Here is a 14,295-nt window from a genome sequence, read left to right as displayed (position 1 = left end):
CATCTTAAAAGGTTTATTTTCTGAAAATGTCATTGAATTTCTTTGAGTAAGATTGCCATGTGGGGATTTTTTTCTGTGAACTCTCCAAAGTTACGGGCATCACTAATCTAAGTTACTGTCAGCAGCAGATTTCTCCTCTCCCTCTCCTGCCCTCCTCCCCACCCCCCATTTCTAAGCTCATACAATATATATGTTTAAAATAGTTCTTTCTTAAATTTTGGTATCCTTCACTGTAACATCCAATATCTAACAATGCGCAGATGTCCTCATCTGTTGGTTTCAACTCTCAACCCTCCATCTATTCCAATACCAAAAACAATGTAAAAGGATCTAGCAGAATAATAACTAGCCCTGCACAGGTAGGAAGGTAATGTGAAGGCCTCCAGTGAGGATACTTTTAAAAACCGGATTTTCTTTAATAACTTGAGATATTTTACTATTTTCCCATATGAAGGAGTTTAGGCCAAAAATTTAAAGGCACCTGTAAGCAAGGCAAAACCACTACAGCCACAGGGTATGTCTCAAAACCATCAAGTCTTGTTTCCGTTCAGCTCCTTCCTTGAATTTGATAGAATTGTACATATTCGGCTGGTTGGTTGGGTGGGGTTTTTTTTGGGGTGGGGGGGTGTTTGGTGTATTTTTTTAAAAATCTATTTATTTATTTTTATTTTTAAATCATAGATTGCCTCCAATTGCTTTAGTTACATTTGGACAGGGGTGAACATGTACAAGATCACATCCATGCCATCTATCTTGCTCATGACACTCAGATGGAAAAATTACATCCTACAGCTAGGATGGACTCCATTCACCTGGGATCAAGCTAAGCCATAGTCTGTCATTCACAGGACTGTCAAGGAAGACTCAGTGTTCTGATAGAGGGAGGAGGCAGCCTGGGAACCAGACTGGAGGAAGTGCACACATAGCTGTGTTCCCTGCAGATAAATTTGGAACTCCATGACAAGAAAGGGCAGCAACCAGTGATTACATGCAGAGGAGAAAACAGCTCATCTTCCTCTCCTGACTAAATGCAGCACAGAGGTTTTCCCCAAGAAGCACCTTGACTGAGAATTCCCAGATCTTTCCGTCAAATAGACAATAAAGGATTGCAATAAATACCAAACATATGAATATGCACTTACCCCTTACAGGTCTGCTCACCCATGAACATCCCCCAGCCTTTGAGCCCAAATGGCCAGGAATTCATTTCCAGCAGACTTTTGAAGTAGTTACCTATAATGCTTCAACACACGCTTACTTTGCAAAATCAAATTCATGCCTAGAACTCAGAGCAAAACACAGAGGCCCCATGGGAAAAAAAAATAGATGTGTACATTACAGAGAAACAGTGGAAAGCAGTTCTACAGCTCTAAGAATTACAGTGGTCTGTCTTGTGTACTGCTTGCTTAAAGCTGCATGGACATTTGTTCTGCCAATGACCAGGCCCAACAAAAATGATAGCACCAGCAGGAAGATGAACCAATACACAGACTGTATTGTAGACAAAAAGGACAGTCCATGAATGATCGCTGGGGGTACAAACAGATCAATCAGCTGGTACATAATCGACGCCACCCCCAATGATCCCACAAAAGACATGACTCGGCCCCCAACAGGTGATATAAACAGAGACCTGAGGTTGCCCACAGTTGGCATGGGAAACAGCCAGACCAGCAGGCTGAACACATAAGAGAAAGGTGCCCACATAGTGACTCTCACCCGACCGACCCGCGTTCGCAAAGGCCTAAACAGACCATGGCCCAGCTCCAGGAGAGTCAGGAGGTCTGCCCTGAACCAGGCAGCTCTGTGGAGTGCACTCCACAGACAGACACTCCTGACTCCCTGCCAGTGGTCCTGGCTTTTATCCCCCAGCAGACACCTGACCTTTGTCAACTCAGTGCGGGACCCCTGGGGCTCATTTCCCTTCTGGCTCTCCCTGCAGGGCCGGCCGCACCCTGGGGGGAAGCTATAAGGCAAACTCACCACCTCTGTATGAAGGGCTGTGGGAATCACCCATATGTCAACCTTAATTCAGGGCTCGGGGTTCAAACCCCAGCATTTCAACATTATAACCAAAGCTCTTTTTATTCTTACTACTTTCATCAAGAGGAAATAAACGTAGTTTACTGCTAGAAGAATAAAGGCAAGGCCATAAATAGTTATCAGGCACCAGTTACAGAAAACAGCATCTCTTCATAGAGCAGATGATGATCCTTCTTATAGCTCAGTAATGCAGAAAGGGAAAGTATTCCTCAAGTCTGCTTTTTTTTTTGAGCAAATTAGAGGTTTACCATTGCTGATTACAATCTCAAGTTGAAAGCGTGCTGGAGGACAGGGGGAAACCACAGTAAGGAGAAATCTCAGTGGCAGTTTTGCCAAAATCTGGTCAGGAATGGGAGAATAAAGTAGAATTTGTCAATGCGAATGTGAGGTGCTCTCATTACTCTGTTCAAGGCATGTGGTTTTCACCACCTCTGCTGTAAAACATTTTGATCCAAACTGTGGCTTTGGTCAATGCAGTAGCAAACAAGTTTCAGTGCAATTCCCTGTTTGAGAAGGATTTTGTTAACAATTGGCTGAGCAAATTCTCACTCACAATAACAGCTGTGAACCCCGCTGAGGGCATCTGCTGGGGAGTTAATGCTGGTAGGGAAGTATCTCGCTTTAAGTGTGTTTTGTTTACAAAAGGAGTTCCTATGTTTTTTAACACGGTGTTAAAGGATATTGTGCCTTCTGTTTGTTTACATATAATGCTCCTGTTCATGTTGTCTTTGTTCACTCATACTGATTTTCCTCCCTACAGGGAGCTAACATATCTAAGAGCTTTTTTGATTGCCTTCAAGTTTCAATTGAGTTATTATAATAACAGAGAAAGGTTATTAAATGAAGTGTTGTAAGACTGCTGGCCCAATTCTTTCCTTTCTAGTGAGCAAAAATAAGGAGAAACTCCACGGAAGCTAAAATTCAAATGGATGTCAGAGTAAGCAGAATGCACCAGAAAGCTTCTGCAGCAGCACTGAGAGCAAAGCAGCCACCTCTCCTTCCTCTCCTCCCACGGCTACAGCTTTTTAAGGAGGACTCTCTGTCCAGACTCCACATCCTCTGCACTCAATTCCTTTGCCCTGCAGGTGCTGTTGAAGCCACATTAATACCTCCAGACATGGGAAGGGATGCAAGTATGAAACAGATGCAAGCCTCTCTCAAATTATCTTGCTAATCTAAACCCGAGGAATACAACACTCTAGACAAGTAGGAACAGGGTCACACTGAAATATCTTTGCTAGCAGCACATCTCCAAAGCCTCTAAGGAAGTCCATATTGTCATTTATAAAGCAAGCCCTTCCCCAGGCCTGACTCACCATCATTCACCTGGTAAAGACATGAAGGCAGATCAGGCATGAACAGCCTCCACCTCCAGTGGTGGAAGAACCCTGTATGAGCAAGAAGAGGTGCACAGCAGTGCCAGAACGGAGGGTGAGCCCAGGAACATGCTGCCTAGCTCACCAGCAGAAGATCTGAGAACAGCCACCAGCCTTCTTCCTCAAAGTGATCTGAATGCCTTGAGACATTCATTGCAGGATTGCAGAGGACTGTGGGGACTATACTGCTTAGGCCTGCTCTCCAACATGCACAAATGGGCACAGATAGGAGCAGTATGAAGGGAAATCGTACCCTTGTCTGCAGAAATTGACCCCCACGACTAACAGCTCTTTAACTACACATGTGAATATTGAAATTCTTGCTTAAATACCTGTAGAACTGGTGTCCAGTCAGAAAACGTTCCCAACTGCAGAGTTCCCTCTTGCAGACATATTTTAAAAGGAGACTGAGAAACGTGTAGGCTCACACTCTTGTAGACACAGGGTAGGAGGACATTTGCAATACAGGTTGGCTCAAGAGGATGCTGTTTATCAAGATAAAACACACTTTCTGTGTAAGCAATGGCATGTTTCTGGACAACCACTCAGAAATTTTAGGAAGAAAACAGGAGATATCGCAGCTTAATTCTGATGGTATGTCTCAGCAAGCTCAGTTTGAGCATAAAACCACTGTTGTGAACACTTGCCTTCATAGAAGAGTGCTACATATTGAATTTTAAATATGCAAGGATTTAATTTTGGCTTCCAAAGTAGTAGCTCATAGTAAAATGTTTGCCAGCAGTTACATGAACAAAAGTTTAGAACAGCATCAGAAGAAACCAATATAATAATTATCAGTATTCTTTTTTTTTTCCATGATCTCTCCTTTTCCCTGTGTTTCTCCATCAAACTACATAAATGCTTATGTATTGTTACATATGTTACTTTGGTTTCCCAAATATGTTTTCAAAGAGACACAATTACCATTTCAGAAACAGGTATCTGACATAGCCGCTCCAGAAGTAAACACTTAATAAATACCAAACAAAACTGATGTCCTTCTGGGTGTAACTTGCAGATCCAAGGCTTAAAATCCATGTTTATGTAAGCTGACCTGGTGCTCCAGACTTACTCCTGACACATACTGATGTGAAATGACAAAAGAACGAGATTCTTATGAGATAATTTATTCACCTGCACACCAGACATGTTCCCATTCTCGTCTGTTTTGAGAGCCAGGGACTGTGATGGCTCACTTTGTACTGAAATCCACAATACATCAAATCTTTCTGCTGGAAGATGTCATATTACAATACTTAATTTTTGTACTGATATTATCTGTAAACCACTGTAATATTGTAGTGCTACCCCTTTGCTGGGCTGCAGCTGAGTGACATGAATGTATAGAAAGCACTTTCCCAGTACGTATAGTTTTGCAGCAACTAAACCTCAAAAGCAACGCAAGTCACCTGAATCAGACTTCTGCAGTCTTAAAGTGCCAGCTGAAACAAGACCTCTGCAGTATATTGGAAATACTCTAAGAAAGCAGGCACTCCACTTTTGGAAGGCTTGTAGCTGTGTGCAGGATCTAGATATCTGCCATCCCACTAACCTCACAGCTTTAACAAGGATTAATAGCCGTACGCTACAAATCCCGTACAGATGGGTACGACCGTATTCTGGTAACACTCTCACTTTCATACTGCTAGCTTGATATCTGTTTTTTTCCTCATTTTTTGCCAAATGCTAAAGATGTGATGTATAGATGAAGATCAGCTCTAAGCTTTTGCTTATCTACTGAATCTTATGCATGTCCTTGCAAGCTCACAATGTGTATGACAAAAAGGTTTGAAGAAAACATCACAAACATTTCAGAACAACTGCACACTGGTGACTTAATTGATTCCAAGTAAATAGCACTGAGGAAATATAGAAAATTAAAGCAAGTCAGCAGCAAAATCATCACAGGACTTAATTGAAAATATAACCCAAGAGTATCTTGCCAAAACCTGAAGAAATGAAGAAAGGCTTCTGCTAGTGTGCAAGAACAGTGACATCTTGTGGGAGTTCTACAGAAGTGATTTTACACAGGGACGGAGCAAACTAGTCTGCTATGTTATGCAATTAAAAGAAACACCACTTCAGTAGTTTATTTAATATATATACCATTAATAATATTTGGTAGAAATTAGGCTTTATTGCTTCTATAATGAGGAATGAAAAAGAAAAAAAAAAGGCAGATAAATAGCCAGTAGGAAAAACTTTCAAACCAAAAATTACTGGAGTGGAGTCCAAAGACTTCTGCAGCAGTCTCCTCTGCTCTCCCAGGAAGTAGTTATATTTATCACTTAAGTATTTACTCAACCCATATAGTAATGACATAAAGGCAAAGTTGTAGGAGACTAAAGGAATTATGTTGTAAAGGCATACGGTCAAACATAAAAATGACATCCATATTAAGTGTCTTGTAAAAACACACATAAATATTTAATAAATAAAGCATGGATGATTCCACTGGTAGTAGACTATGCCAAATTAATTATATGTACTTCTTGAGAAAGCAAAGTTATATCACAATGGAAAACTAAAATAATATATCCCACTTCCCAGTACAGTATGCAAGATTTGGACCTTCAGATTGTATCAGAATATAAGAGTTTGTGGAACAAATCTTCATCCACTGTTAAGTGTCGTAACTCAGCCAAGATACTCAACTCTGGAAGTTTACAACAAGCAAAAATGTCTTGATTTTTTTTTTTTGTAACAGGTTTGCACACAAACTAAATTATAAAAACATAACATTGACAGTTTGGAAGATGATAGGTTTTCCTACCATAATGTTCTTGTGTTCATCTTATTTTCTTTTACCTGAGTAACCTAAGTAAACAGATTACAAGGCAATTTAAACATATTAGCTAATACAAGGTTTACTGGACTTCTCATATATAGAAACGTACTTTCACACTATTTGCAGTTTTACAAATACAAAATGAATAAGAATTTTTAAACATATTTACTGAGCAGCCATGTCTTTGATACCTGTACAGATCCATCGGTGCAGTGGAATTATGTACAGAATTTATCATTTGATTTTTAAACAGCTTTTGTGCAACCTAGCTGTAATGTGCATTTAAAGAACTGCTGTCAGCATCACAGGTCTATAATTTACTGGTGCCAGAAATGGAGAGTACAGAATACGACAACAGCTCCTAAAATAATACTGTGCTATGCAGACGTCTGTTTATAATTCAGATAGTGCATATTACTCAATGCCTGATGAGGAGTAACAGTTAGCTGCTAATACAGACACGGGCATTTACAGGTATTAGGTCTGTTATAGTAAGTATGGACAAATGAACTTTTCCATATATAAACATTAAAAGAAGGGACCTGAATTAGGAAGTTATGTAATAATTAAAGATGGGAAGTTACGTACTAACGAAACTTTCAATTTGCAGAAGATTAGTACAGTAGGAAAAAATCCTTTACAGTAGGGAAAAAATCCTTTACAACAGCAATGAAACCATACAGAAGCACTGTCAAATCAAACTCAATTCAGTTTTATTTTATAATCATACTAACCAAAAGTAAAAAAAAAAACAAACCCAAATGTCATGAAGAAACTTAGTTTATCTGATAGTCTTGTTAGTCTACTTCTGTGTTATTGTACTTGTCAGATGTTTCCTCCTCTTTTTGTGCTCTATTCACTCTACCACTTTCGATTTTTTTAAAAATCTCTTTAGTCCAACATAAACCCATAGACCAAAAGCACAGTGAATGTGCAATCTGCAGACTGGTGTGACTGAAAAACTGGAGGAATATAATTAATTTACGAGGTAAGCTTGGAGTAACTTGGAGGAGAAAATTTGCGCTTCAAGTACTTGAGAATGTAAAGTGGAAGACAGCTTACAACAGTGATTGCTGACACTTTCCACAGGAAGGTCACAGTTGTGATAAAGGCAACATCTGCAGGAACAAAAAAAAAAGGGAAAATAAGTGATGGGAGCAGGTAACATGGAAACCTAAATTTCCATAGTGCAAAGTCCATAAAGCTCTCAATTGTTTGCTCATGATACTGTTCAAGACCATGCAAAATTAATAAAAGAAAAAGGGGTGCGTGTGTAACAAAAAACAAAGTTAAGCTCAGCATTTTGGTTTTGCCAACTATTTTCTTTGGACAGAAACTTTAGAGTTCCTTTATGGTCCCTACACTGTTTTACAGCACAAAATAATTTTAGGGGAAACAGAATTTCAGTTTAAAATCATGACTTTCTTACAATAAAAGTTAAGGCAGTTTATTTTTTTTTTACTAGTAAGAATGATTTTTACCCACCATAATACAAGTTCCCAACCAAAAATTCTGCTACTGTTTTGGATCCTTTATTCCATATTCAGATTATTTTTCTTGGAAACAGGTACAACAGTTTAAGAGATTAAATTAGAACCCAAAAAAATAAAGTGAAAACAATGTAGTGATATTGCAACAAGCCATACTGAAAAGCCTTTTTTTTTTTTTTGTGACAAAAACTAACAAGAATGGCAACAGAACTACACTTGCTTCTGAAATTTTTGGACATTTTTTGTGATGGTCAGGTCATACCTAATTAACAAGAAAAGATCCCAGAACTCAGGTAACCTGAGGAACTGTGGTTTTTCTATTAAATAATTTACTACTCTTTAATAAGTTTCTAAAGCTCTTTAAAAAAAAAACTTCAAGAAAACTTAAAATTCACCTACCTAAGAAAGCTCCAAAAGACACTCTGCCTATACCTGTTTCACAAAAAGGGAGAATGAAAAGGATAGATTTACAGAAAATACAAAAGTTACATGAAAAAAATAACCAAACAGATTAGCTAAACAAATGAGGAAATGAAAAAGATGTTAGTAGTATTAAGTGGAATATTATTGCCCTTCACAGGAAAATCAGAATATCTTAAACAGACAAGAAACCAACTCATTTTGAGTATGTAGAGATTTTATATTTGGTCATTTAAGATTTTAAGTAGTTACAAAGTTTTCTTACATTTGACTTGAAGGTATAATTTACTGTATAAACAACTTGATCAGAACTGTTCTATTGTCAGTGAAAATTCACTTCAGAAAATGCAGTAAAGAAATACTTTACTGCTCCAACTTTACTCATGAGAAGTACTTTGTATATTAGATTTCAACATGTAAACTTGTTACACAGTTTTAACCTAAGCCCGCTTAGCCATACACCACAACCTATGTGACATATCATAGAGACATGCCCAATGAGGCCATCATGTGCCATTAACTCAGAAACCTAAAAATTGATTTACTTTCATGAGTCAGAGCTGTAAAGCAGTATCAAATATTTTTGTCTAATTTGAGAGTTTATGAGATAATGCATAGAAGTAACATCATTGAAAGAAGCAGCTTATTTGGCAATGAAGTCAGGAACTATCGTGTTGGATTGTCTTCCCTGGCACATGGAAACTGTGCTACACCTTGAACCGTAAACCATCACTTAGATTTATCTTTCATGCACACAAAAAGGCTCCCTCCCCCAGTTACAATGTGACAGATTAAGAGTAGAGCATTAAGTAGAAGTGAGCCTAACTGAAATGCATTTTCTCAGATCAGCTGATGAATATCACACAGTAAAATACATCTTTACTACAGCCCATGAAACTGCAGCCCTTTCTAGTACCCTTAGGGATGAGAAATACACAAGTGAAGTCCCCAGGCTCCAGGCTGCAAGAAGCCACGCAACTATTTCCATACTCAGCTGTCTGGACTCGTGCAGCAAATGCATCAGGATGGTAAAGCACTCCTGTTTGTGGACAGCTTTGCAAGAAAAGTGCCGGCAGTTCTGACACATCTGTGAACACTACCTAAAGTTTTTTTCTCTCTGAACAACACCTACAAAGGATGGAAGGACTGGCTGTCACCAATACTAAAGACTTACAAAGATCTGTATCTGTTCTTGCTTGTTTCTTTCCTCTGTAATCTGGCTGTGGAGATTCAGGAATCAACCCAATAATCTCTATTAAAGAGTCTGTGCACCAGTGTCAGAGAAAACAAAAAGGTTCTGTGGCAAATAAGAAATCATGTACAATATAAGTACCAAGCCTAGCAGGGTTGTTTCTTCATTAAAATTTGAGAAATACGTGAAGTAACAGAACATCTGGGACAGGCAGTGAAACTTTTACTGAGTAAAAAATAGTTACATAATGTAAATAACACTATGCTAGTGTTGAACACTTGGGACATGAAAGAGTGAAAGCAAACTGTGAGACTCCTAGAAACTGCCACAGAACATTTAATTCTGCTATGAGAAGTGACAGTTGAAGAAGGACAACTCCTTACTCATAAACTCCTGGAGAGTACTCCCAGGGAGGTAAAACTTATATATAGATTTCCTTAAAAGTTATATTTGCAGAATCACACTGAGTTGTTTTTACTGAAGGATAATTTGATATAAAAAGAAATATGTATCAGTTTGATGCCCAGATCCCTTGACCGTTAAGATTCGCAGTTAAAATATGTTCTTGCATTTTATGAACAATGAGCAATCAGAACCTTAAGACACAGTATGGAATACTGCAATTTAAAGCAAAGCCAGCTTAATAGAAACTTAATATAATTATGAAATTATGATTCTTACATAAAGTATCTACTCTAATGGCCTTCTGCCTCACTCTCTGGCAATACTTCAGCTCAAATTTTAAGTTTGTGGGTTAGATCTAATGAGGTCCACTTGGTCTGGCATACAAAATAATACATCAACTCAGTGAAAAGCCCTGATTTTTTAAAATCATGTCAATCCCAGCAACACAAATTTCAAAGCCCATTTAAGTTATGCAGTTCGGACTGTCAAGATCAGATCAAGGATGGGAAAAGTATGTGTGGTTTGAGTACAGTTTATCATTTAGGTGAATCATATGAACAAGAACAAAGATTGTCAAACTTTAGGAGAAAATGCTAAGACAGTATTTTAACCCAACATTAATGAAGCCTAATTGCAACCCAGTCATGTTTCTCACTGAGAAAGCTGCATTTTACAAAGCATAACATCACCTATTCTTAACTTTAAAAATGAGGGACAAACTATTAAAAATATAAAGCACAGTTCTTTGCTGAAATACTGTTACTTACCAAAGTATTCATTTAGAAATGCAAGAGAGGCCACATAGCAGCCAAGACTGAGGAATTCAGCCACCACCATTAACCAGTGCCACGTTCGTATGGTCAGTGCAACCATCAAGAGCTCAGTCAAGATTAGGGCAGTGAAGGAAATGGCAACAACGTGCACAAATTCAGATTCAAAAAGCAGCAGGGCTCCATACATCAGAATACCACCTAGGAAAGGCAAACAAAATTAACAATAGACTGTGCAATGAAATTTCAGTGTACTAGTTTTTACAACTGCAGACTGAACATTTGATTGCTTATTTTGAACACTTGCCTAGTATTTTTTTATAAGGTAAATTCATCTTTCTAAAAGGACAGAACTGATATTTACTCTACTTTGTGCATGTGAAATAAAGTAAACCTGTAAAGATATAAAACTATTAGAAAATTTCACCTTTTAGTGCAATATAACTGATCAATTGTTACTTAACATCATTTTGTCAAGTGCTACAAATAAATGAGATATTGCTGAAAGTGTAATTACTTTTAACTGATTACACAATTCAGATTTCTTCAGCAGAATTTCTGTCATTCCATGAAAGAGAACTGCTGTGTAAATATATGCGATGTGATAACCGCTCATTAAAATTTTTCTGGATTAGCATTTAATTAAAAACATGTCCCTTTTCCCGGCGACATGCACCAATCAGAATACCAATCCACGCTGTGTTTTGAGGAGGCCTGGCTACCACAGCCATATCCATTTACCAGATAAACAGAAAGCAATACGTATAACTGCTGATGAAATGTTAAGCTTCGGGAATTCAACCTGCAGATGAAAAACAATATTGCTAATAGCAGGCAAAAAATTCTCAGTGCAGTAAAATTAGGATTCTCTTTTACCTTGGTAAATACTGATTAAAACCCAGATGAGGAAGGTCTTAAATGACAAAGATCTCCCCTAAGGGAAAAAAAGTGAGAGGACAATTAAACACTACTTTAAAAAAAAAAACATATATTACTCAGTTCATATATTTTTAATAGTTAATCACTAGAGATACATTTTACAGGTAAAATAAGCAGTCTCTGAAGTGAGACAGGCTAAAAAGCTTCTACTTGTTTTCATGATTCTTCATTGCAAACTTGTATAGAAATCACACAAAATCTAAATCTGCAGGTAGGACAGTTACGGCCTTAAACAGCAAAGATACTTTAGCTTGCAATATTCTGGATGGTTTTCAGAAGGATAATGACAGTAAAATTAGTTAATTTTTTATTTAAAATTTTTTATGTCTCTTTTGTAAAATGCAGACTTCAAGAAAAATAGCATTGTACACCTACTGATCTAAACCTCAAGCAAAAGTGTAGTTACTAGTCACTTCAAAATGCTGGATAAACTATTTGCATTCATAGAATAAGCATATGACTACTATAAGTTTTCAGCAAGTAACTATTAACAAGTATTTAAAATCTTCTCATCATGAATGTTATAAATTAAAACATGCAGAAATCAAAGATCAAAGTCTGTAAACAGACTTGCATTCTGTGAGGGCACCGATGAAATATGCTAGAAAATATGCAGAGCTGAAAGGGTACAAGCAAGGTGCTAAAGACATTTTCATAATTCTGTATATGGTCTAGAATGTTGGTGACAGACTGAACATGTGGGGGAAAAGTTCTTGTATGAGCACAAAGAAACATTAGAATTTTTTTTCTCCAATGAGGGCCTACAGATCTTCCTTTGAGTACTGGACACTGCTCCAACTTTGACCACAGCTCTCAATTTAAGAGATTTGTGAAATAAGAATGAGTTTGAGTCCTGGTTCACCTTTATGGTAAGGCACTCCTGAGCCTCTAGGGAATGCTGCACAACAGGCTTTGAATCATTTTCAGATGAAAGCAGGGTACCCTCTTATACTTCCTTTCAAATGTTCATCAGCTTTTCTATCCATAACTCTGTAAGAGCCACAGTAACAGTAACACTGAATCACTGTGTCCTCCGGGGTGTGTGGCCACACCAGTCTCTCTGAACCTTGCTCATTTTCTCTTCTCCTTGCACTGGAGCAAGACTCTGTTAATGAGTTGTGCCAATGTGTCTGATTTGTAACAAATCTAAAAAGTGTTTTCATCACTAGCATATCCCAGAAAAGAAACCAATTCCTAGGAATACAATTACAGTCCACATCAACATGTGTTTGAGTAACAGTAGCTGAACAGCATTGGCAGAGATTTGCATTTAGAGCCCATAGTTTGAAAAACAATGTGCAGAAATAGGCAGGCTTCACAGCGTCGTGCCAAAGGCAGCGCGCTCATAAACTGCTGTGAGAAACACTCATAGTAAGATTACCTTGTAATGCTGAAGTCAGACGTACCACAAATAACTTTTTGCACTACTCATCCTCAACCACAATCATTGACTGATCATCTGCCCCACAACACACTGAACTATACTCTGCAGTTTCTCCACATTCACTCTTTTTTTTTAATTTTCCTTCTGAAGGGAGTTACTTCAATTCTGATTATTTAATATTCGTAGGGGTGCAACATAAGCTGGGAAAGGCAGGGATTTAACATCTCCAAGGACTGTCATTTAAGCCTAAACAAAAAAACTTAGCCTGTGTTCATCTACCCATCCTGGGGAGTTTCCAAGTACAGGTTAACTTGTCTTTGGAAATAAGATACTTCCAAGTTCAATCAGCAGGTTTCCACAGGCAAGCTTACAACTCCTTTAGCAGACATAAGGCCATGCTTCTCTGAGATTAATCATAGGCTGCAATCTCACAAAGAAACTTTAAAGATTTTGACGAGAAGAAAGAGAGAATCACAATCTCCAAGAGATGAGAAAAAACTCTCCCAGACTGACATAGCTAACAGGCAATTCACTACAATTAAAAAGACAAAAGATGCTGGACTCTCTGACTACTGTCTGCTTTTGAACTTTTAGACACATCTTCAAAGAATCCACTATTCCTAAAAAGACTATCTGTTTCTGCCTTGGATTGTAACTTTTACAGGTGTCAGTTTTATGATGGAGCAGAAGTACTTTTCAAAAAACCTATGAAAACAGAATCTTGCAAGTGAAGAAATCATACACTTTCATTTGTGCAAACACATGGAAAGCAGTATCTACAAATGATTCAGTTAAGATATAGCAGTTATCAGTATCTGTTATTTAAAGAAAGTGAGCTTTTGGAGAGGTCAACAGTGATTTCTGGAGGCTGGGGACAAAAAAATAATCTATACAATAGTTTACCAGATATAAAGGAGCTGTGAAAAAGGTAAGAATAAATAACTTCATATCAGAGAACCTGAGGCCAGACTGAAAGCAACTTCAACATCTACATTTCTTCATGTTTCAGTTATTTCAGTCCAACCACTGGTGACTTAACATGTACTAATAAAACTGAGTGGAACATCTGGTATCATTTTCATAGCATCAAAGTCTGCATTATGTTAGTTGTGCATCTGTCTTGTGTGGAATATCTTCAGAAGACGATTGTAAGAAGCCCAGTTTTGCATACTGGAGATTTCAGGGTTTGTATCTGAGCACTGAGGACATTCATACCTTTGTGAGATCCTTATAAAGTTCTGGATATAGCAATGCCATTTCTGGCTTCACATCCTGATCCAACACCAGAGAGAAGACTGGAAACATGGTATATATGGTTGCATACCTAGGTGAAATGGAAAACGCATAAATTGACACTTTTGTATTATAGGATTTTAAACTGATCTACTGAGTTAAATTCTTTTTTTTTTTTAATTTAAGTTGAATTAAACTGGTTCTTCTATCCAGTACTGAGGCAGCTTACCATTATTGCTTTACACATGCAACGTA

General features: G+C 37.8%; 1 protein-coding gene across 1 annotated transcript in view; it reads right to left on the bottom strand.

The window, feature by feature from the left end:
• Positions 1 to 6,719: 6,719 nt before the first annotated feature.
• ATP9B (ATPase, class II, type 9B) overlaps positions 6,720 to 14,295 on the bottom strand; it is a gene marked incomplete at its 5' end in the record, with an annotated part of 53,947 nt that continues 46,371 nt past the window's right edge. The window contains 5 exons of the mRNA XM_008944672.1: positions 6,720 to 7,325; positions 8,097 to 8,129; positions 10,482 to 10,685; positions 11,361 to 11,418; positions 14,023 to 14,131. Coding sequence (XP_008942920.1) covers positions 7,189 to 7,325; positions 8,097 to 8,129; positions 10,482 to 10,685; positions 11,361 to 11,418; positions 14,023 to 14,131 — 541 coding nt within the window. The remainder of the gene's footprint in view (positions 7,326 to 8,096; positions 8,130 to 10,481; positions 10,686 to 11,360; positions 11,419 to 14,022; positions 14,132 to 14,295) is intronic.

Source organism: Merops nubicus, unplaced genomic scaffold (assembly GCF_000691845.1).
Source record: "Merops nubicus isolate BGI_N331 unplaced genomic scaffold, ASM69184v1 scaffold5057, whole genome shotgun sequence".
Taxonomy (NCBI): domain Eukaryota; kingdom Metazoa; phylum Chordata; class Aves; order Coraciiformes; family Meropidae; genus Merops; species Merops nubicus.
This window is presented reverse-complemented; position numbering and strand designations above follow the sequence as displayed.